The 25,244-nt window shown below is 44.4% G+C and overlaps 2 protein-coding genes across 10 annotated transcripts in view; one reads left to right on the forward strand and one right to left on the reverse strand.

The window, feature by feature from the left end:
- LOC109423356 (potassium voltage-gated channel subfamily H member 6) overlaps positions 1-25,244 on the forward strand; it is a 518,403-nt gene that overhangs the window by 193,484 nt on the left and 299,675 nt on the right. For 5 of the 9 annotated variants that reach the window (XM_062854256.1, XM_062854260.1, XM_062854257.1 and 2 more), the window contains exons 4-8: positions 14,575-14,696; positions 14,758-14,951; positions 15,050-15,218; positions 15,279-15,384; positions 23,561-23,665. In XM_062854256.1, coding sequence (XP_062710240.1) covers positions 14,575-14,696; positions 14,758-14,951; positions 15,050-15,218; positions 15,279-15,384; positions 23,561-23,665 — 696 coding nt within the window. Of the gene's footprint in view, positions 1-14,574; positions 14,713-14,757; positions 14,952-15,049; positions 15,219-15,278; positions 15,385-23,560; positions 23,666-25,244 lie in introns of all 9 variants that reach the window. The other 4 variants (XM_019698320.3, XM_019698329.3, XM_062854258.1 and 1 more) reach the window with 3 other exon arrangements.
- Positions 747-5,121, reverse strand: LOC109423357 (protein tolkin). The gene is made up of 2 exons (XM_019698330.3): positions 4,883-5,121; positions 747-4,661 (listed from the first exon to the last, which is right to left on the reverse strand). The coding sequence occupies exon 2, from the start codon at positions 4,481-4,483 to the stop codon at positions 1,010-1,012; it is 3,474 nt and encodes a 1,157-aa protein (XP_019553875.3). The 5' UTR covers positions 4,484-4,661; positions 4,883-5,121; the 3' UTR covers positions 747-1,009.

A 25,244-nucleotide genomic window follows, 5' to 3' on the forward strand; every position in this document is an offset into this window, starting at 1 on the left:
GGGAACGTAGCTCAAAACACACTCAACGCATAAATTCATTTAATAGAAAAAATACATGATCAGAATCATGATTCAGTTTTTTATCATCGATAAATGATTAAAGGGTTGGTTGAAAAGAGGAATACTATTTAGAGCCTGGTAGAATTATATTATATTTTATCTCCTCAATTGGACCATTTTACTATTTTTCTGAACTGACTTTTGAAATATATACGATGCTTATTCTGCTAGCACTTTCAATCACCATAAAACAATGAATCAAGGTTTACTACTGAAAACAAAAAACATTTTAAACATGTTGAATTTTATTTTCCTACCGTCAAAACAACCTTGTCAACGATGAGCAGATGGAAAAATAGTATGGTAGAATTGTATTTTGCATGTAGTAGAACAACACTCCGGGAATCATTTCCTTAAAAAAAATCTACAGCCTTCTAGAGTTGACAATATCAGTGCTGTTACCATGCGTGAGATGACTTTATCAGCAACGGTTGGTCCCCAGGAAACAAAAATATTTTCTGAATGAAGTAATCGGTGGTGCTTTTTTTGTCACTATGAATTCCCAAGCACAGCGATAAGGTAAACCATTAGCGCATAATCATCACCGTTATATGCTCGAAATTGGAATCCAAATGAAAACCTATTCCGTCATTTGATTCTCGTTGAGTCAGCGTTCGTCAGCTACTGCCATGGTCGAGGGCTTTCTTTCATTCAACTTCTAATGCTCTCGGCATTCCGCGACTCGATTTCAATTTTCAATCTACCATCTGTATTTACAACTAAATTCAGTCTATTCAATTTCATAACCTAGAAAGTAAACAAATTCACTATGATACAAACTCGTAGGGCAAAATAAGGCACTTCGTTAATCAATAAAAGCTGAACAACCTAGGAACTGGATCGTTTTGTATCGTAGTTTGAACTCTTCGTGTCGACTGCTCATCCAGTAATAGCTGCCCATCGTCACTTCAATCAAAAAGCAATATTACACACACATTACACAAATTGATCAATCTCCCGTCTTCTGAGTCGATTCCAACCCGTTCTGCACTCCCAATTGCACTTTACTTTTATGATGATGTTTCCGATGATGATATGTAGCATATTCCGTATCGTCTTCACCGACGGTGTCATCATCGTCCGCGTCGTATTCATCCTGGCTGATGAACATGCTTCTTAACGATCCCGGAAATGGCGCGGCCTGCTCGTTGCTCTCGTATGTGTCCTCGGCCGTTGATAGTTCTTCATCTTCGTATGGGTTAATGGCAACATACGCCACCGAGAAGCCCTTGAATCCAACAGTGTCGTCTGAGCGGAACCGAACGACGATGACTTCGCTCATCGAAATTACCTCTGCCGGTAGACGATTACCGCAGTACTTTCCATGCAGCTGACCACTGGCGGTGTCATCGAATCCACTGGACAGTTCAACGTAATCGTACGAGCATGTCTTCTCCTCTTCCAGATCGAATGTCAGGAAGGTTAGTTGGACCTTGCGGCCGGAGTCCGCTTCAATGGTCCACTCGCAATCTGCGCCGTTATCGTAAACACCATCGCCGTAGTTTACGTGAGAATAGAAGTGGTTGATCTCATTGTTGGCTTGAAGATAACCTCCGCAAGCGGTTGTGTGAGTAGCCAAGAAACCCTTACGCTGGACGCTAGCGTCCGTGTTGAACACCATGTACATCTCGTTGGAGGTGGACAAGATCGGATGAGGAAGCTTCGCTCCGCAGAATCGCCCAAGAATGTAGCTATCCTGTGAATCACCGTCGTAAATTGCGACGTTGTCGTACGCACACTCCTGATGAAGCTCTACGTCAAAAAGGCTGAACACTAGTTTGATTCGATGGCCTGGAGCAGTCGTAAAATGCCAGATGCAATCCTTTTTCGGTGGATAATCATCTGGGTAATTTGGACTGAAGATCTGCCCAGTTGAAGCTGTTATTTCAAACTTGCATCCACCTTCCTTACAATCTTGTCCATTGTCATGCAATACGTAGCCATTTCGACACAAGCAAACGTATGATCCTACCGTATTCTTACATTCGTGTTGACATCCTCCATTGTTGACCGCACACTCATCCACGTCGGTGAAGAACACTGCCGCAAAACCAGTCTTCTGCACTGTCTTATCTGACCGAAACTCCAATCGTAGAATGTGACTTTCGGAAGTGATCATTGGAGGAAGCTTCGATCCGCAATACGTTCCATGCTTCTTCAACGCTTCTTCCCCGATTCTTGAGTATATCGTTACGGCATCGTAATCACATTCCGACGGCTGATAGTATACGTTACCTTCCAAGTCGAAGTGAGTGAAGTTCAGCGTAATCTTATGCTGTCGTGATGCAACAATCTCCCAAGCGCAATCTTTCATTGATGGATATTCTCTCGGGAATGATGGTGACACAACAGTGCCACTTCTCTGCGAAAGGATTCCTCCGCATGCTTTCTCGCAAGACTTCCGATCGCTGTGCAGTTCATACCCGATTTGGCAACCACACTCGTATCCCCCTAGAGTATTGATACATTCATGATCGCAGTTGTGTTCCATTCGTTCACATTCGTCCACCTCCCTAACCAACGTAGCCAAGAATCCAGCTTTTTGCACCGAGCCATCCGAAACGAACTTCACAATCATAGTGTTGCCTGTTGATCGCATATCCGGTGGGAGTTTATAACCGCAAAAGATCCCGATCTCCCTCGAATCCTCGTCGTCACCATCACGAATTTCTACGTAGTCATACGCGCAGCTGTCGTGGTTTTCCACCTCAAACGACTGGAACTTGATCGCCACTTGATAATCCTGCGGTACAGTGATCTTCCAAATGCATTCCTTGTTCGGTAGATAATCTGCCGGGTAGTTCGGCGATTCCAGACGACCTCCACTACTATCCAAGTGGATCTCGCCTCCACAGACGGCTTCATAATTGGCGGCAAACCCTCGTTTACCGGCCTGACGGAAACTCGTTACAAAGTTCAGCAACATTCGGCTTCCTGTGGACACGATCAGGTTGCTGTTTCGGCCCGATCCGCAGAACTTCCCCAACAAAGGGGACTTGTGCCAGTAGCCGTCCCGGATCTCCAGATAATCGGTACGGCAGTTGTCCGATTTATGGATGTCCAGATCGGTGATGTTGAGTACGATTTGTTCGCCATGAGTGGCAGTGATTCGCCACTCGCAACGTTCCGGTTCTGTGGGAGGAGTTTTCGAATAGTAGCTAGGAGATGTGAATGAGCCTGAGTGGTCCTGGAATGTACGGCCACATTTTGCGCATTTGTATAAAAGATTTGCTTGAATGATGTCACCTTCACTTAATCGCAAACGTTGACCTATTTCCGGTCGTTTTTGACCTGGCATATCAACGGGCAGGATGGTGTCTAAGTAGGTTCCTTTGGAAAACGTATTTCTAGCGTAATGCATGATCGAGTAGTAATCGTATGGTTGACCTAAGGAGTTGACTTCGTCATCGGTGAGTTTGTTGAAGTTGTATTCTTGTCCGACCATAATGTTATGTTTTTCTATTACGACGTGATCTTCGCGATCAGGACGAGTGTGTTCATGCCAAAATCCCACTACGTGACCGAGTTCATGCACTACAATGCCAAATTTGTCGCAGTTTTTCCCTATCGATATAGCCTGAGGTCCGTTACCACGTTTGCCAACGAACGAGCAACATCCACATGGTCGTTCAGTGAAAACGATGAAGTTCGGATGGACTTCCGGATCGCGCTCCACGAATTTGATGCAAGTATAGTTTTCCCAGTGGCGCATGGCCTGTTTGAAGAGAGCCTTATGTAAACCACTGAAGTTACCATCGATCTCGTATGGTATCACGCCAAAGTCCCAGATTCGTTCCTTCTTTGCCGTCGCAGCACGAGTCGATCTATGTAACACTCGATTAGTATGTTTACCCTTCGATCGTCGCACTTTACGTGGTGTAATCGGTTTACGACCCTTGCTATGTCGTCCCACTTTCCTAGAATCTAACGATCTTGCTCTAGCACCACCTCGATCACTGTCCTTTATTCGTCGCTTATTGTGTCGTTTCCTGGATTTTGCACTTTTGTTTACATTCAACTTCGGTGATCGCCTCACGAGCTCACTACCACTTGTCTTATCGCTAGGACGCCTGCTGGACGAAACAGGTGCTGCCACCGTAGTGAGCCCTTCTGCTTCTACCTGCAAGCCTTCCTCAATCTCTCTTTTCAACGCCTCTTCCTCCTCCTGCTGTCTTAGTCTTTGTTTATGGTATTCACTCTCATATTTCACATTTGGCAGTGCAATATCACCCATGAATCCTCTGGACTTGCAAGGATCCATATCAATATCATGTGAAATCCCAATTGGGAAGGTACTCTGAAGTAGCTCATCAACTGTGTAAGATTGTTGCGTGCATTCCACCTTGATCAGCGCCACTACCACCATCAACACCACGATCAGTTTCAGCCTCCACCAGGAACAACGAACCATCAAGGACAACATCACGATCAGATTACGCCCCACACCAGGGGGATCACTTTCCTCACGGTTGTCTTCACCAGGTCTACACCCTACAAACTGTTCAACTCACTAGCACTGACACTGATATTCCAACTGGATGGATGCTGCTCTTACTACATCTTACGCCTCGCGCGCCACTCGATCACTGATAGAGAAGGCCCTACACAACCAAGAGAAAGAGGGAGAAAACGAAAATATAAACAGATGAGCGCTCCCGTCTAACTGAAACTGATCGCCGTCGCTTGATAAAGAAGCAACGCACTTTTTCCACACACGCACACACCCATTCACACACGATCAATCAATCTAAATCGCTAGAAACCAACCATTCAAGCCGTGAAAATCCTTCCCGATTGACCCAGCTCCCCATCAAACACTTACTGATAACCGACGGTTTTTTTGCAAACAACGAAATTCAAACTCAACGCGCGAGAACTCTTGACTCCACTTTCCTCAGGAGTTGATAATTTCAAACGATCGAAACAACACGTACACGCGAGCAGCAGCACCAGCAGCAGCAACAACAACAGCAAGCAGCAGAGGAGGATCGCGACCGGTTTCGTAAACTATCCACACACGACTGGTCGAGCCCGAGCAGACGAGCCGACTGGACAAACAGAGCGGATGGACCGGATAGTATAATTTTACGTCGTCTCCTATTCACATGTGGTGGTAGTTTCTATCTCTTCGAATTACTGGATGGTTCAAGATGCTCACGGCGAGAGAACTTGTATGCGAGACTTGATTGGTACCTCTACGAACACATCGAAAGCCGATGCACCTGTGTACATGTAACATGCACTTGAAATACAGAAGGATTCAGCGATCCTCACTGCCTGGGTATATATGAGAGAAGATAGGGTAAAAGGCCTGATTTCGTACCTGAAACATTATTTCTAGAAGAAACAAAATCGTGCGATGCAGATGATGCGGAAGATCAAGATGCTGCAATACCATCTGAAAATGTTATCGTTGAAAACTTTGATGCTAAAAGGAGAGCATTAAGTAAGATTTTCGCCAGAGTTAGGGGGCCTACACATCAGTCAAATGGTTGATGAAACCTGTCCGTACGGCCGATCTACTCGTTCAGAGTTGTGCTATGTTTGACAAACATTGCGTCAATCGGAGCGAATTTTTCGTTGGCCACACGATGTTTGACCAACTATTTGACTGGTGTGGGGGAGCTGGCTTGTAGAGGTAAAACACCAGCAGAAGATAGAGCCCGATAGTTCGCAAGCTGTCAAAACCTTGGGGTAGTTGTGGTTACCCCAGCAGGACGTGTTCAAATTTAAGGTCTCTGCTTCTAGACCCCTGACAAAGCCGTAGACGACAATAAATACTAAATAAGTACCAAACCATTCGGACTCCTGGGACCCATGATGTTCATGTTTGCCAAAGGAGGATTTATGAGGTCTTCACCTTAGCAACATCAAGCAGCAGACGAAAGGGATCATGGGGCTCTGCAGCGAAGCGACCATATCGTTGAAAACTTTGATGCTAAAAGCAGAGCATTATGTTCGACAAACATTGCGTCAATCGGAGCGAATTGTTCGTTGGCCAAACGATGTTTGACCAATCATTTGACTGGTGTATGGGAGCTGGCTTGTAGAGCTAGACCACCGGCAGAGTCAGAGCTAGATTATTCGCAAGCTGTCAAAAATCTTGGGGTAGATACGGTTACCCCTGCGCGACGTGTTCAAATCCAAGGTCTCTGTGCTTCTCCATGACAAAACCGAAGACGACGATCCCGAAATTAGTACCAAACCCTTCGATGCATTCGGACTCCTTGAACATGTGCTTGTTCATGTTCGCCAAAGGAGGATTTATGTGGTCTTCGTCTTAGCAACATCAAGCAGTAGACAAAATGGAACATGGGGTTCTGTAGCGAAGCGAGCATATCCAAAGTGTACAACATGAGCAGCAACATGAGGTTTAGGAGCAACAGCGGCAACTGCCGATGAATACATCGGCCAGACTCCGAGTGAGCCACGAGGAGGCCTCAAATAGATGGGGCTGCGGAATCGTGCTTTAATATGCAACGTTACTCAGTTTTGCAGATATGACTGTTGTTACGAGTGTAGACCAGAAGTCCTGAACTGCAAGGTAGTTTGGCTGACCTGAAATATCCCTGTAGTGTCTTCAAATGATGTTTGACGAGCTTCGCGGATCCCAGCAGATTATGCAATACTATTCTTTATGATGAAAACACATAAAGTTATTCTTGTAGATTTGAAGGACTTCATTATAGAACAGTTTGGACGACCCTGAATGTCCCAAAGGTTCATAATAAGGTAGTAGCCTTCAGATTGCTCCAGTAACTGTGGTTGATTATGCAACATTACTCAGTATAACAGATATGGTCACTGTTACGAGTATAGATCTGAAGTTCTGAACTCCAATGTAGTTTGGCTGACCTGGAATATCCCTATAGTGCCAAAAATAACATTGTACATAGATGTCAAGAGCTTCAATGATCCCAGTAGATTATGCAATGCAACAACTTTGTCGAAGACAGTATTCTGTTTTATCGAATGGGTTAATTTATACAGCTGTTTCTATGTTCTATGACCCCTCCGGCTGTGGAGTGGAGCACTCCACAAGATGGTTCGCCAATTAAGTAAGCGAGCTATGACGAGATCCGTATGAAGGTGTTTGAGTTCTTCTTCTTCTTCTTGGCGTAACGTCCTCACTGGGACAAAGCCTGCTTCTCAGCTTAGTGTTCTATGAGCACTTCCACAGTTATTAACTGAGAGCTTCCTCTGCCAATGACCATTTTGCATGTGTATATCGTGTGGCAGGCACGAAGATACTCTATGCCCAAGGAAGTCAAGGAAATTTCCTTTACGAAAAGATCCTGGACCGACCGGGAATCGAACCCGTCACCCTCAGCATGGTCATGCTGAATACCCGTGCGTTTACCGCCTCGGCTATATGGGTGTTTGAGTTGTACATGGTGACCAAGCGGTGGAACGTGAGCAAAAGGAGCTCGAAACGAGAGCTAAAACAGCTGAAAAAGGCTTTGGTGAAAATCGCGGAACGAGCTACGGTAGTTATCAAGGAGATGCCGAAGAGCCACCGGGGAACGCGGTCGGATAAAAGAGGCAGAGATACACCAGGAGAAGAGGAAGATAAAAAAGCGCAAGGAGACGAAGGAAAAGAGAGTGGCATTGAACAAGAAAGAAAAACGTCCCCTAGGAGAGGAGTACGCTGCGTTTCTCAAGGCGGTAAGGTAGGACCCTGAGCTAAAGAAGTTTGGAGATTGAAACACGGTGCACGTAAAAAGGTGAGATGGTCTTCGAGTTGCAGAACAAAGATTTTGTTATTTCCAAGATCAAACGGTGTCTTCGTGTGTAGCTCTTATGCGCCCCAATGTGGACTCAGGAGCAGTACAAACGGATGTTATACATATTGGCCGACACACTGATAGGACGAACATGGTTGTTATCGGAGGAGACTTCTGTGCCTCAGCTGTGGAGTGGGGAAGCAGGCTGACCAACCAGAGGGTTTGCTGAAAGCCCTGGCAAAGTTGAACATAACGGTGGGCTACGTCGGATTTGTGAGCACATTTTGCAAGGATGGCTGGGAACGCCGGACAATATGAACTAGAGTACACTAGGAGTACACACATAATGCTTATCAGCCGGTCCTCTACAACATCGGTCGGTGAAATTCCTCATCATCTCAAGATCGGAGGGTTTGTGAACGGAAGTGGAAATCGAACGGACCCGATAAGGGTCTCTTTGTCGAGGCACCTCGAGCAAGTAGTGACGCTCTTAGACTTAGTCTGAGGAGCTAACCGAAGCAATAACTAATGAAGATAATGGAAGACTAGCAGAGCTAGACGACGTGTTCAAAGATCAAAATCAGAGTCAATACGGGAGGAACGTATGAAGATTTTACGCGCAACCAGGACCGCCTTCAAAAGGGAGGTTGCACTGCGCAAGAACAATTGGTACAGGGAGCTGCGTCTATTTATTAGCAAACGCCAGCCTTTGGGGCTATAAGCGTGAGGGGTCGAAAAAGCGCGTGGAAACGGTTCACAAGACAGACTAACTACCGGCGAACTTGGGGAACCAGGATCGAATTAAAAGACGCATTTTACTTTAATAATTCAATTCGTGCAACTATATTTCGCTATTCATATGAGGGGTTTATATAATTTGGCAATACATAAGGTTTAAGGCCTAGAAAGATCTCTATAGAATTCAATAGGAGAGAGACAGACATTTCAGATGCTGCAATCGGGGATTGCACTGTTCTGGGGGCAAATTAAATACATTTTCTGCTACTGCTGCGGGTAGGGTAGCGCTCCTTATTATTGCCCCAACAGGGGCCAAGCTTACCGTGTCGTCAAGGGTCCAACGACGTCAATGACTTGATAATTTGAGGGTAATTGTGGAAGGTCTTTTTCCAAAGAATTAGGGTAACATATGGCCAGCTACACCATACGTCGATGAGATGGAAGCAGATGCTGAAGAAAACCAAGTTTCTAAAGATGAGCTTCTTCCAGTCCGGATGGTTTTCCTAATACGGTATAGAAGGCCGCACCCATGGCGTTTCCGAACATGTTCAGGATAATGTAGAAATGTCTGAACTATAGCTACTTCCCACACATTATAAAGATTCAGACGCTGATATTGCTGCCAAAACCAGACCAACCGCCAGGAGACCCGGCATCCTACCGACCGATAATACCTGCTCACTGCTGGATACTCTTGGCAAACTTCTAGAAAAGTCATCCTGAACAGGCAGACTGATGAAATGTACGGAAAGCGAAAGCGATCTGTCTAATAGGCAGTTCGGGTTCAAGAAAGGGAAGTCGTCAGTCAGTGGATGCGATTCGGATGGTCATTGCAAATGCGGAGAAACGCTAAAATAGAAGAGAAGGAGTAGGTTATCGGTACTGTGCCTTAGTAGCCATAGATGTGAAGGACGCACGCTATGTCCAAAGGGAAGTATTATGAAAAGTGAATGTACCTCAATTTTTTTTCTCTAGAACCATATTTTTAGATCTCTAGATTCAGAATATGTGCGACTTAAAATCATACATCTTGGGTTTTTTTCCCATACATTTTTATATGGGATAAAATTGACCTTAAAATGACTTTTTTCAACATTTGTATGGGAAAATATAAAAAACATCATAAATATCAAAAAACGCAAGATGAAATATTTTAAGCCGCACAGATTCTGAAACTAGAGGTCCATACCTATGATTCTAGGGAATAATATTTGGGGTACATTAATTTTTCATAATACTTCCCTTTGGACATAAGGTGGAACGTGTTTATCAGCGCCAGCTGGGAGCGCTAACAGCACTACATAGCATAGCATAGCAGGGTTAACGACTATTTGTGCAAGGTTTTGACAAGCTACTTTTAGAACCGAGTCCTGGTTTATGAGACAAACCAGGGTCAGAGATCTGCGGGAGTGACACAGTTCTCCATGCCCAGTGTTATGGAACATGATGTACGATGGAGTATTAAGACTCGAACTACCCGGAGGGCGGAGGAGTCTAGCTCTCGGTTTCACGGATGATGTCGTTCTCACCGTGAGGGGTGATCAAATGTGACCTCCCCCCTGTGTAACGCTTTTTCATATACCTTATACATGGAGTGTTACACTCTCAGACCTCCCCCTTTCACTTCCGCCCCTAAATGATGGACGTCATATTTGAGTGACCCCTGAGTCCCTGGAAGAGGTTAAAATCTTGACGGCGGAGACTCAACTGAGTAGAATTTTTTCTCGGCGTATACTGCTGTTCATAATAGATAGACAGGCATAAGCAATAGGACCAATAAGATTAGATTCCTCCGACCTGAATTAACGTCCACTATTGGGGGGCGTAAATCAAGTTGGACGTGAAAAAAAATCATAATAGATGCTAGTTTACCTTCTCCATATAATTCGGCAAAGTTTAAGTACTGAACTGACTGCGGTCTATCACGTGTGGCAATTCATTATTTGAAATTATGACCTCAGATGGCCACACCGATGGATCTACATAAGACCGTCCATCAAATAGGGGTGTTGCCAGTCATCAAGTAAAGTTTCAGCTTCTCTATCTCGGGATCGAAAGCAAATAGAAATGTGTCGTCTTCGGTAAAATTGTTCAGAAGGACAAGAACATTGTTTTTTTTTTGTCTGTATTAACGAGATTTTTAACCCTAGGCTAGTTCATCTCGAGACCCACGTTTTACTTCCCTTCCGAAGGAAGAACCCACATATTTGTGAGTATGTCGGGAGTGGGATTCGATCCCAGGTCCTCGGCGTGATAGTCTTGTGTTCTAACCACCACACCAGGTCCGCTCCCAAGAACATTCTTGTAATTCACCAATTATTTGGTGATTTTACCGCTAGGTCGCGCTGTTTTTCAAGTAAAGCTTTAGACTTCTTTATCTCATGACCCAAAGCATATGGGAAAGTGTCGTCTTCAGCAAAGTTGTTCAGAAGGACAAGAACATTCTGGTGATTAACCTATTGGTTATGTCACATTCTGCCGAATTTCAACCGCCCGAATGACAAATTTCAAAAAGTAACAAACGTCCGAAAATCATTTGCCCAAATGTAACTTTCTTCCGAATCTACTAAATGTCCCAAAAATGTAATAATCTAGGAAATCCCTCTCAGAAATCAGTTAAGAAGAAACATCAAAAAAGTTTTTTAGTCAAAGTAGTATGCTTAACTAACATGTCTGACAGGAGGACGTCCCTAGGGTCGCCCATTTATTATTTCACGCAAATGTACAAATTGTCACACTTTTATAGGATCTCCACAATATTTGCATGCATCGTCACACTTTTATGAACGTACCCTTTATCTTCTCGTAATTTACGAGTATTATTCATAATATTGTTTATTCTACAGAGGCTCCTCCAGGAATTTCTCTTAGAACTTATGTAGGGATTTTCTCAGTGATTTCTGCATGGATTCCTTCCGGGGTTCTTCAGGATGTTATTTTTCTTCTTCTTCTTCTTCTTCTTGACGTAACATTCTCACTTGTACAAATCCTGCTCTTTGCTTAGTGTTTTGTGGGCCCTTCCACAGTATTTAACTGTGACGATTTTTCCAGGGAATCGCGGTTTTTTTCATTATTTTTCCATAATTCCCAAAGGTAATACTCTATGGTCTCACTTCAGATTTTTTTTTTTTCATTTATTCCTTCCAAGAATTCATCAATAATTCGTTAAGGGGTCTTTTGAAATTACCTTAGGAATTCTCTCTGGAGTGTTTCTCTTCGGATTTCAGCCCAGGGTTCTTCCTGAGATTGATTCAGGATCTTCTCCAGACAATGTCGATTGGATTTCTTCTGAAATTCAATCCACGATCCTGTTTGTTTTTATTTCAAGGATTCCTCGGGTGATCCTCCAGGGATTGTTCTTAGAACTCCTTCATTGAAAACTCCTGGGATAGCTTGGGATATTTCCAGAACACTATCTAGAACTCTCTCAGCATTCCTACAGTGGTTGCTTTCCGGGATTTCTTTAATGATTCTTTTCGGAAATCATCAAATTTTTCAGGATAGATTATTTTTGAGATTCCAGCATGAATTATTTCAAGGATTCCTGTCTTGAAAATTCTTGAAAGATTTTCTCGGGAATCCACAAGGAATACTCATTTTTACCTCCACAAGGAATGTTTATCAGGGTTCTTCCAAGGATGGCTTCTTTTGTGCCTCCAACTGATTCCCGTGATTTAAGCTGAAATCTATTTCCGGAATTTTTCAAAGACTCATCCCAAACATTTCTTAGGGGTTTATTTCAGGATTTCTGCAGAGGGATCATCCATTACTCTGCTAGGGATTCTCCAGGGTCCTGATTCTCTCAAACATTTTTCCTGACTTCTTCCATCATGTTTTTTTTGCTAATTTGTCCAGTGCTTCGTCCCGGCATTCCTTCAGAGGCTTTCAGAAGTATTTCAGTAATGCTTCTCGTTTTTTTTTTCTGGGGAATCTGGATTTCCCTCCAGAGATGTTTTAATTTTATCTACCAGCAATATCATAATTTTTATGTGACAATATGAAAGAATGTACTATAACTTTGTCACATATTCGATTTGCCTATCTCATACCGGATCTGAGGTCGTACTCGATTATCCGTGATTCAATAATTTGTCAAAAATGGCTCGATTATCCGACGATCAAATAAATGTTTGCTTTATTTGCACAATTTGAGATGGCAACATGTTAAAAGATACCTTTAAGAAATTTCAAAAACAACAAGAATTATTTTTGTTATGCAGATTTTTCTGCTCAAACTGCAGTCTCAAAATATATGATAACAATATTGTCAGCCGTTGAATTTAAGCACTATAACATCACACTACTTGTCGTCTATGTTTATTGAACTGTCGATCAACAATGAGAGAAAAAAAAGTTTGGCTGAATTATCTGGATATCATCTGGATAATCCAGTCGGACTTGTATTGAGCTCTATTTGAATCTGCATGACCAGTGTTGCCTGCAATAACATTATTTTTTTTTTTGTGTCGCAATGTGAAACAATGAACTGCATTTGAGGTGCACTATAACATTGTCGAACATTCAAACTGCCTGTGTCACACCACATCAGAGATACTGAGTATATTTGAATCTGTATTCCCAGTGTTGCCAGCAGTAATATATTTTTTGTGTCCAAACGTGAAACAATGTACTGCGTTTAAGGTGTACTACAACATTGTCGAAGATTCGAATGACCTATTTCAGACCGGATCTGGGATATTGAGCTATATTTTAATCTACATCATCATCAGAGCTACTACATCAGCCAGCTACTACAAAAATTATGAGTTGTTAAATGACGTCAAAATTTCAGTATTTTAAAATGACGCCAAAGATGCCACTTGACTTCTCTGCATTATCTTAAATGAATAATCGAATTAAATGTATCTCAAAATCGTATTGATCGATGTTTGGCATCATGCAGTGTTTCCAATTGCAGAGATAATTTTGAAGAATCAAATTTTACAAAGACAAGTACTCAAGATAAATCTAGATGATTTGCTGATATTGTGTTGTTGTTCAAACTACAATGAACATGAAAAACACCATCCTAATTGTAGTGTATTATATATTCCTGATTTTTATCTGCAGTTCAGCAGTGTTGCCAGCTTTGAAAAAACTTCATTCTATTATATGCAACATGAAATAGCGTTTGACGTCTACCTAAATTATGCTGAAGAGTATTTTATATTGCAAACTTTCATATGTGTTTATTCAGCAATATATGATTCTATTTGAACAGTGTTGCCATAGAACATAATAAATAACGATATAGCTCATTTAGTTCACCACTGGACTATCGCACTAGTTTTCACGAGTGCGAAAATGCAAATAAAAGTGCGCGATTGCATCCAATCGGCTAGGTGTCTTCAGAGCACTTATTTGGCTTACTTCGAAGAAATAGTGCGCCGAAGACATCAATTTGATTAAGCCTGGAACACATAGCGTCCGTTCCGTCGAAGTTTGCGTTTTTTTGACAGTTTTCCCATGGGAAATGTGTCAAACTACTGTCACGTACACGCAAACGTATGCATTGTGTGGGGCACTTTAGATGCAATCGCGCAGTTTTATTTACGTTTTCGCACTTATGAATACTTAGTGCGCAGTCCAGTGGTGAACTTGATGCGGTATATCAGGAGCTATCACTATTTGGCCTTTGTTGTCCTTTCGAACTTTTTTGAACATTACATGTGTATATTTAGAAAACTATTGAAGGATTAGAATAATGATTGAAATGGACGGAAATCTATATTTCGAACGTAAAGAAGTGGACGTAAATCAATCCGGCGTAAATAAACAAACGGACGTAAAATAAGGTCGGATTGGACTATGCAATCATTATTACCTAGAATTATTAAAAAAGATTTCGTTAGAACTTTCTTGAGTAAAAAGCTAATAGTGATAAAGTCTCCAGATCAAGAAACAGTCAAGTTAAATGCAACCAACATGTAATATTCAGGAATTAAAATAAATATTGAGTTTGAGGAACATTCTACATTTCTTTAGTAATGTGATTTATGTCACAAATGTTTCTTTTATGACTAATTCGTTCATTCGTTGTCTCCCCCACCAGGTTCAAAATTCCTCTGCTCGGAGGTGATCGCCCCGATCCGGTCCGAGGTGGACGACATCTCGCTGTTCATCATCAACTTCGAGGACCTAACGAACCCGACCAGTCCGGAGCCCATCGAGCCGGTGAAGTTGAGTAAACGTAAGCACTGTACATGCTCATTCCGGCTTCCTTACCCCGTTGCAGAAGTCTCACCATCGCAGTTTTCTTTCAGTGGACCGGGCCAGGGCAAGCTTTCGACAATCGTTCCGCATCGGACACATTGCCCTGCGCGATCGCGGTCTCCGGTTGGCCGGTTACCTCACGCCCCCGTCCGATGCCACCCAGGAGGAGGAGGAGATCGGCATCAATAAGAGTGCGATCGAGAGGTATAATTTTATGTATGATTATGATTCTTACCACTTTATGGGGATTTGGGGTCGGGTTCGGACATTTCGATTATTAACGATTGCCATTTCCTGTGGAAATACTTCTGTAGGGGGTTTTGCAGTGACAGGGTTAGCCAAACGACGGTGCTCAAGGTGGAGACGAACATCTGGGCGCCGATGTCGACGCCCGCCCTGACGCGGACCAAGGAGCTGGAGGCACTGCAGGCCGATGTCGATACGCTCAGTGGACCAGGAGAAATTGTGATAACTACCCCGGAGGTGAGGCCCTGGACATTGCTTTCTCAGTAGAATGGTAACAATCTTTCCATATCCTTCCAGGTGGCCAAAGCGGAAGTGATCCCAATCGAGCTTCCGACGCCAATCGTCGATTCCAAACCAGAGTTTCAGCAAACCAAAAGTTTAGACTTTGAGATACAATCAAAACGTAGGTATAGTCTGGCAGCACTGGCCATCACGCCGCAGAACAATGCATTATTGCTCACCCCTCGAAAGCAAAGAGACACACAGTTTTACGTTTGGTTCTGGATTATCGTTTGGTTCACTCGTTGCTAACTTTTCTTTTTTTGGTTTATCGTTAATCCCCCGACCTTGTTTGCCATTTTTTTAGGAAACACTTTCTGCACTGGTTTTGGTTTTATATGAAACATTTCTTTCTTGTTTAGAAACGCAACAGTCAGGAACAACAGTCATTTGAAACATTACAAAATTCATGATCTGAAAGCTACATTTCGTCAGTGAAACATGATCAATATCTGACGAAATCTAGAGATGACCCATATCGAATTCGCTAGTTCAACAAATAAAATACTGACAATGCTTTTCATATGTATATCCATAGCGCTACAATTTGGCAAGCAAACGCCTTCCGAATGTAAAGAACAGTTTATTAACGACCCTTGATAATTTGTTGGTTGTCGCTGTGTATCTTCTTTGGAGCCTGTCCTTTTTTCCGTTTCAAGTTTCTAACCTTTTCCCTCATTTTTGGTATTTGTAACTGTCATTTTGTTTGAAAGTTTGGATTTTACTTTTTCTTTTTCAAAGTTTATCGAACTTGTGCTTTTATGGCGACTGATTGTGTGTTGACGTTGAGTGTTAGATTCGTGATAAAAAATGCACATTATGCCTTAATGTGTTGAGGCATGTAGCGTGCTATTAGCGCATCTGTGTAATTTTGGAGCTGTTCGTTATGTGTTCAAATATATGCACACAAATGTATATTTGGCGTTCTTCTTATTTTTTTTATTACTTTTGAAGGTACGGTTTAGGCATAGGAAATAGACGCACGTCCAAAATCTGCGGTTTATATGAATATGATAATTTTAATATGGATTATTCCACATAACAAACAAATTTTGCCGTTTTGCTAGTATATTCCACGTGGCTTCCGAATTTCAGCTTACCGTCGATCATGACCCCCAATTGTTTCAGTGAGCGCTTAGAGTTGATCGTGCACCCGCCTGTGGTGACCACTGCCTGTTATTCAGACTTGCGGTTGTGGTGCGCGATTGCCAACAGTCTTGACCTCATCCAGTTCTCAACTATGCCAATTACGTGCGCTGCTGTCAGTTCCACTTCCTCATCGACTCACTGTGTACAACGAGGGTAATATCATCGGCAAAGTCGGCTAGCTTTATGCCGTGTGGAAGTGTGAGCCTCATTACGCCTTCATATGCCGCGTTCCATAGTACCGGGCCCAGGATCGAACCCTGAGGTACCCCCGCGGTGATATTGTAGCTACTCTCGCCTTCCTCGGTGTCATAGATTAGCACCCTATTCTGGAAGTAGTTATCCAGTATCTGGCAAAAGCGATCCGGGACTCCTAGATGGTGAATGGCGCTCTCAATGGCGACCTAGCTGACACTGATGAACGCGTCTTTCACGTCCAGCGTGACGAACGCGCAATAGCGTCGATCGACCCTTCCGGAAGCCGAACTGGTTATCCGAAAGCCTTGAGTTATTTGATTTCTCGGTGTAGATCATCAATCTCGACAGATTGATCCATTCCGACAGTTTCCCGACGGTGTCCAGAAGGCAGACAGGTCTGTATGCCAACGGATTGCCAGGTTCCTGGAGTTGGGCAGTAGCACCAATCTTTGCCTTTTCTACCGCTCCAGAAAACTCGCCTCTGTTCAAAAACATCTGCATAGCCATTCTGAACATGTCAGGGCTAGCCTCGATGGTCGTCTTGATGGCCACTGTCGGGATACCGTCCAGACCAGGAGCCTTGTTCTACTTAGTCCATAGGGGATGGGGGCCTATGGTCTTATCTTGTGAGAGCGTTCTGAGGGTGCTGTCGCACCCTTCGTTTTGGCCATAACTACTCTTGAGGGATCACTCCATCTTACGCTTACGTGCCTATATCTCTTTGTTGAGTGCCAGTGTAGCCGCCCTGTAGACCTCACTTCTCTCCATTCTAACCTCATCGATGCAAGCTCTTTGCATCCTCCTTCTAGCTCTGAAGCAGGTTTACGTCCATTTCTGGGTAGGGATCGGCTTGACTTAGTGGTGAACATACACGGCTTAGGGTTCCGACTAGATCATAGCTAGATAGATCGTCGGTGTTACCCTCCATAAACAATCGTACCAGAAATGTCGGCTTATTGAACCGCGAGGTCAGTAATCCCCGATGACCTTCGGCTGTGGCCGTCTTCCGCCCTGTATCCCTGTATCCATCGTCGATCGACCCTACAGTCCGAGCTAGAGTTTAGACCTGGGCTGCAGAAGGTCACATCAACGATGGACTCTGCACCGTTCCTACTGTTTTTTTTTCACCTACGTTCGCACCGTCCACGTTCATTCTACCCATAGCTTCGAGTAGAGCCCAGGATCTCGCGTTAGTCGAGCGTCTACCCCACCCAATCACCCAGGCGTTGAAGTCACCACCGATGACCAAGGGATTCAATCCCACTCGTGCGCATGATAGTGAATCCAGCATAGACGAGAACTGGTATATCGGCCACCTGGGGGGTACATAACAACTGCAGTAGTACACCCCGTTGATCTTCGCTATTGTGAAGCCCTCGTACGACGTGGAAATTATTTCCTGGACCGGCAAACGATCGGTTATACAGTCGCCGCTAGCTTGGCCTTATCCGCTACCCAGTTCCCGTTACCATGAGGGATGCGGTATGGGTCCAATAATGGGGCGATGTCTGTACTTGACTCGGATACTGACTGCCACAGCAACTGTTGTGCGGCTTCGCAGTTATTCAGCATGTAACCCGTATTATCATCGGTTGGTTTGACCTCCTCGCGTGCCCGAACATTCAGGCCCACCCGTCGTGTGGCCCTTATTCGACGTGCAAATCAAGCATTATTATGCCGTGCTACACTCCCTGGCGATGTTGCCTTCCAATTCCGCACTTCCGCCTGCAGTCGCCCTGTTCCGTTCTCCTACTGAGAGCTTGATCGTGGCGATCTGTATCCTTGCCGGGCCTTTACGCAAACGGATCGATGCACTTGAGGGCCGACTGCGAGAATGCGAGATCCTCTGCGACAGTGATCTCGCCTAGGGTTTTACACTGGAAAGTGTCCCCCACTATCAGGGCTCTCACCTGCACCTTCTCACCCTGTGTACCTCCTGCGCTAGTGCCTAGGAGGTGCCTCTCTTGGCCGCCTTTTTATTTCAGCACTGCATCATCTCTTCGGTCCTGGTGCGCCGGCTGCTTTAAACATTCGCACCCAACGGTGAAAGATGGTTTCCGTCCCGCATGGCCCTTAGCATTTCGGGGTAAGTATCCTTCTCGGTTTTGAAGACCAGTGCGGCGCTGCTTTTGCGTTCATGGGCTGACTTCACTTTTCTTGACATCTTCTTTTTCCCAACCGTTATCCAAGGTCCAAGGTCGTTATCCTTTAAATCGGTCGCCCCCTCGTTTTTCTGGGACTTGGTTTTCCTGCTCCTTGCGCGTTTCGCAACCGACTTAGGGGCCTGGATGCTCGCGCTGGCCGTCCCTTTCTACCTCTTCAGCTTTCCGCCCGCCTCTTACCATACTTTACCGATCAGGCTAAGGCCGGGGCTCTGTTGTACATAGTAGCCATCTCCATTCCACTCGGTCCATGGATGTTTGTCTCCAGTTCCGCACTCTGCGTAGGGTCCGCAGATCGTCCTCCACTTGGTCGACCCACCTAGCTCGCTGCGCTCCACGTCTTCTTGTACCGGTCGGATGACTCTCGATAACCATTTTAGTCGGGTTGCTATTCGACATCCTGATGACGTGACCCGCCCACTATAGCCTCCCGATTTTCGCGGTATGGACGATGGTTGGTTCTCTCAGCAGCTGATGCAACTAGTGGTTCATTCGCCTTCTCCAAGTCCCGTCTTCCATCTGCACTCCGCCGTAGATGGTACGCAACACCTTCCGTTCGAAAACTCCAAGGGCGCGTTGGTCCTCTGCACGTAGGGTCCATGTTTCGTGCCCATAGAGGATGACCGGTCTAATCAGCGTTTTATAGATAGTTAACTTTGTGTTACGGCGAACTTTATTCGATCGTAGAGTTTTGCGGAGTCCAAAGTAAGCACGATTTCCTGCCACAATGCGCCTCTGAATTTCTCTGCTGGTGTCGTTGTCGGCGGTCACCAGTGAGCCCAAGTACACGAATTCTTCAACCGCCTCGATTTCATCACCGTCGATATAAATTCGGGGTGGCGGGCGCGGTGATTCCTCCCTGGAGCCCTTTGCCATCATGTACTTTGTCGTCGACACATTAATGACTAATCCGATTCGCCTGGCTTCACTCTTTATTCGGATGTACGTTTCCACCATCGTCTCAAATTTACGAGCAATATTGAACAGTAAGCACGAAAGACCATCACCTTGCCGTAACCCTCTGCGAGATTCGAAGGGACTCGAGAGTGTCCCTGATACTCGAACTACGCACATCACTCGATCCATCGTCGCCTTGATCAACCGTATCAGTATATCCGGGAATCCGTATTCGTGCATAATCTGCTACAGCTGTTTTCGATCGATTGTATCATACACCGATTTGATATCGATGAACAAGTGATGTGTGGGCACGTTGCATTCGCTGCATTTCTGCAACACCTGGCGGATGGCGAACATCTGGTCTGTTCTAGCGCGTTCACCCATAAATCCAGCCTGATATTGCCTCACGAACTCTCTTGCAATCGGTGATAGACGGTGGCATAAAATTTGAGAGAGTATCTTGTGGGCAGCGCTCAGAAGTTTGATCGCGCGTCAGTTTCCGCCATCCAACTTGTCGCCCTTTTTGTAGATGGGACACATGATACCTTCCATCCATTCCTCCGGTAATACTTCTCCCAAATCACCCAGTGTAGTGCTCTCACCTGTGCTTCTCCACCGTATTGGTAGTTGATCTGCTCCAGCGGCTTTGTTGTTTTTCAACCGGCCAACCTCCTCCCCAATCTCTTGGAGGTCAGGGGCCGGAAGTCTTTCGTCCTGTGCACATACTCTTAGATCTGTTACCACGCCACCTTCGGTACTTGCAACGTCGCCATTGAGGTGCTCATCGTAATGTTGCCGCCACCTCTCGATCACCTCACGCTCGCTCGTAAGAATATTCCCGTGATTATCTCAGCACATGTCGGCTTGTGGCAGTCTCTGCTCGAGCGGTTCAGCTTCTCGTAGAACTTTCGTGTGTCCATAGCGCGGCACAGCTCTTCCATCGCTTCGCGATTTCGTTCTTCCTGCTGGCGCTCTTCATTCGGAAGACTGAGTTCTGCCTGTTCCGCGCCTGTTTGTAACGTGCCTCACTCGCTCTCGTACGATGTTGCAGCATTCTCGTCCATGCTGCATTCTTCTCGTTTTTCAACTGCTCACATTCGCCGTCGTAGCAGTCGTCTCTGTGATTCGGAGCCGCGAAGCCTAGTGCTGTAGCCGAGGTACTACGTGTGGTGGATCGGATGTCCCTCCAGCCATCTTCAAGTGTAGCTGCGCCAAGCTGCTCTTCCGTTGGTAGGGCCACTGCTAACTTCTGCGCGTAGTCTTGAGCCACTTCTACGTTACGCAGCTGCTCGATGTTGAGCCGCGGTGTTCGGCTTCAACGCGTGGTGGTAACTGTCGAAAGTTTTGAGCGCATGCATACAGCGACTAAGTAGTGATCCGAATCTGTATTCGCACTGCGGTAAGTGCGGACATTGGTTATATCCTAGAAGAATTTACCGTCGATTAGAACGTGGTCGATTTGGTTTTCTGTTTGATGGTCGGGTGATCTCCAGGTGGCTTTGTGGATATCTTTGCGGGGGAAGAAGGTGCTTCGGACTACCATCCCACGGGAGGCTGCAAAGTTTACGCATCGCTGTTCGTTATCATTCGATACGGCGTGCAGGCTGTTTCGCCCGATTACCGGTATGTACATTTCCTCCCTTCCTACCTGCGCGTTCATGTCGCCGACAACGATTTTCACGTCACGCGGCGAGCAACCATCGTATGTTTGCTCTAACTGCGCGTAGAACGCTTCTTTCTCGTCATCGGGTCTCCCTTCGTGTGGGCAGTGGACGTTGATGATGCTGTAGTTGAAGAAACGGCCCTTAACTCTCAACATACACATCCTTGCGTTGATCGGCTGCCACCCGATCACACGTTGTCGCATCTTGCCCAACACTATAAATCCTGTTCCCAGTTCATTGGTGGTGTCACAGCTTTGGTAGAAGGTAGCCGCTCGATGCCCGCTCTTCCACACTTTCTGTCCAGTCCAACAAAGTTCCTGCAACGCCACGATGTCGAAGTTGCGGAGATGTAGTTCGTCGTAAATTATCCTGTCACATCCTGCGAAACCTAGTGACTTGCAATTCCATATTCCAAGTTTCCAATCGTAGTCCTTATTTCGTCGCGTGGGTCTTTGCCGATTGTGTCGAGTCGTATTTTCTCCTATGTTATTCGCAATGGGGATTTTTACGGGTGGCTTATTGGGCCTTCGCCAACACTCCTGCCTCGCCGGAGGGCCATCGCGCCATCGTGTTTAACGTCCCAACCAACACTGGGACGACCACGCTGATGGGGCTACCACCTTGGATCTAGCTGGGCGTGGTGCAGCGTTTCTTACTCAGCCGCTGGATGCCAGAACAGACGCTGTTTGAGCCTTACCTCCTTGGTGAACAGACGCTCTGCAGGACGCTTATAATAAGAGGGCCTTATTATTAGGGACAACTTTGTAGGAAACCATATTTATCTAAAAAAAATCATTTGAAGGCCCTTAATGCTTCTCTCCTCGTAATTCTGGTTCGTGGACCACTGTGCGCTGGCAGTGAGGCAATGAAGTAGTCGCCAATGATCCTAGTTGTTATCTATGCAAACAAGCAGGGAGCCCACCCGTGGGTTGGCACAAACCCTTATGGGGACTGAGCTCGGAGCCGGATCAGCGATAATCTGGAGTGTTCATTTGAACCTACTGCCACCCAATTAGCTGTCCAAGTTGGGTACAGGTCAGGAACGTACTTTAAGGAACACAGCGTTGACATTAGCCCATCTGCCTTTTCAAGTCAGTGTCACCCGGCCGTACCAAGACGATAGAATCATAGAATGCCGTCGTTACCAACTTTCCTGTGCGTAGAAAAAATCGCCAATTGTTGCACGGCTAGAAATCGCCAATGCTTGTACACTCCATGCTTGTCTTATGAGGTGTGATGGACTGAAAGTGTCCATTGTGGAAAGGATGCTATTTGACACTTGCAGAACCCGTATTACTCATAAATACAAGAAATTTCTTGACCGATTCCTACAGTGAATGTTATTTGAACTGTCATTTCTTCACAAATGCGTACTGCGCGATCAAACGAAAAAAGATTCGTTAAGCCGGTTTATGCAAGGAATTTCTCGCGCATGGAAATTGGCTGAACAGTTCCTTTCGAACTGCAATCCACCCCTTGCGCTGTAAGGACGTGGCAAACCAGATGTTGCATTCTGTGTGTTAGATTTCTATTGGCGCTAGCATCGTCAGTCAATCAAGTTCAAAGTTAACGAGTATCATATACTCGTTTTAACGAGCATCTACATTCTGTCAATAAAATAAGGTACAATAGAATACCTTTGTATCTTAACCTCAGATGTAAAGGAAAATAATGTAGAAAATAAATAACTATTCGACTACATATAGTAATACAAACCTATATTATTTTCTTAAGTTTCTGCACAATACGATAACGCTATCACCCTTGTGGAACTCATGTTCCACAAAGCTGTGCTTCTGAAATTGCATGCAACTCACAAAGCTTACCAGTACACGTAACCAAACTCAATGTAATCGAAAGCTCCCATCAGCACCCAACTTGCATACAACATTATGATTTTCCAACCGCTTTCGATTCAACGCGCCCGCCGATTTGAAAAAAGCATTTCCGTTTCTACTTGAGATTGTTTCTTTCTTGTTCTTCTCTCTTTTCATTCTCGTTTTTGGTACCTCTCCACCACCACCACCAACCACCCACCTACCCGCAACAACTGTGCTTTATGATGTGCGTGTGTGCCTCCCCGTGTGATTTCTCTTCGTGTGTTTCGTTTTATCTTCTTCTTACTACTACTAAAAAAAACCCCGACACCCCCACCACCGCCACCGCCCCCCGGTTTTTGTGCTTCTCCGTATTTGTGTTTTTTTTTTCTTTTATTTTTCTCCAATTGTAGATCCCGAACACACTAAACTAATGCAGTCTTATGAAAGTACGTACGCAAAAAATTGTCGAGGGTTGATAGAAAAGCGTGCTCATACGATAGACGATTTTATGCGAGGTAAAATTTTCCAGGAATAAATCACCACCGCCCCTCACTTTTGGTCTTAGATCGCAAGTAGGGCAAACTTTCTTCATACTGCAACCAGCATTTCTCTTGCTCTGCCTACCAACCTACACTTTGCAAACTACTACTATACTTCCGCTGCTCCTCCTTCTCTACTCCATGCTCAGCTCACTCATAGATGATAAATCTCTAAATTTTCAGTTGTACTTCTCAGGCGCACCTGGGGTACCGATGCGGACTCGGACCCTCGGGGGCGGTACTTTACTTTAGTGCACCTGTAATGCCACTTTCCGCGGAATAGAATGTAGTGAAATTTAACGAGCAAAACACTTTCATGGGTCACAATAGGATTAGTGGGACATCTGTTTAGTGACCTCTCTCTCCCTCGATTCACGACACAGTAGCACTCAAAAAGCATCAGTCGAACCCCTGGTCGTCAGAATTTTTCCGGAAATGCAAGCCAACTCAAGATCATCAATAATTCAGAGTTCCAACAAAGTTATCTCAAGAAATAAAGTAATTCTAATAACACAAGTTTACAAAATAAAACGAAAGTCGTGAACTTCTGTCAGCAACCAAAATTTTTGAAGCACAATTTAGTGCTGATTTCGAAACCAACCTTCAAAAAAAATTAAGTAGAACAGTTTTTGGGTTTTTGTTCAATATCGAGTTTTGCACCTTTTCAAAATATGTAATTCACTAAAATTCAAATATATTGCGTTTTGTTCAACCAATTTTAAATCTTTTTCCATAAATTAAAAGCTGAATACAATACCATTCCATCATCTGAAAACAGGTTTAGCGTCAGATTGATGAAATTCAAGATATTGGCGAGGACGATCTTCTTAAATTTTAGCAAAATTCCCAAAAATTTTTGAAGAAATGAATTTTTTTTTTCAATAAGAAAAAAACCAACTTAAAAATTCTCTCTCGACGTTTATTTGACATAAAATATGTAGGCGAGTTACAGTAAAAAATTCAGCTCAATCGGAGCATTAATTACGGAGAATGAGATGTTTGAAGTGAGCGACTTTGCTTAAAAATAGAACAAAAATCTATTTGAAATCATCAACCTTGTATAGAAAGTCGAAAAAATTTCTGTAATTTTTTTCTTTCGCGTTTTCGAACTCAGAGCATGATTCTACACCAAGAATGATCATCAGCTTACCGAGTTCAAAAATGCTGTAAACTAGTGTAATTTAGGGTTTTATCCATAATTTCCAAAATTTTTTTTTTCGAAAATCACAAGTATCGCCAAATATTTCTCAAAGAGCACCACTTCAACCACTTATCATTGTATGAGAAGAATTTTACTAAATGACAAGCTTGGTTGAATGACCGAATTTTGTGATTTTTATTCACGGAATACAAAAATAACATGCCAAATTTTCCGAGCGGCTCCGATTGGAAAAAAAGAAGGACAATCTTAAACCATATGCTGCTTGAGAGTGTAGTAGCACAAAAATCGGGGATTTTCGTTGGTATCAATTCAAACAAACGACAGCAAAAAAACAGAGATTTCTATATGAATTACTCCAAGAACACCTTCACAAATTCCTTCAGGTATTTCTTC

This window comes from Aedes albopictus, chromosome 2, assembly GCF_035046485.1.
Source record: "Aedes albopictus strain Foshan chromosome 2, AalbF5, whole genome shotgun sequence".
Lineage (NCBI taxonomy): Eukaryota > Metazoa > Arthropoda > Insecta > Diptera > Culicidae > Aedes > Aedes albopictus.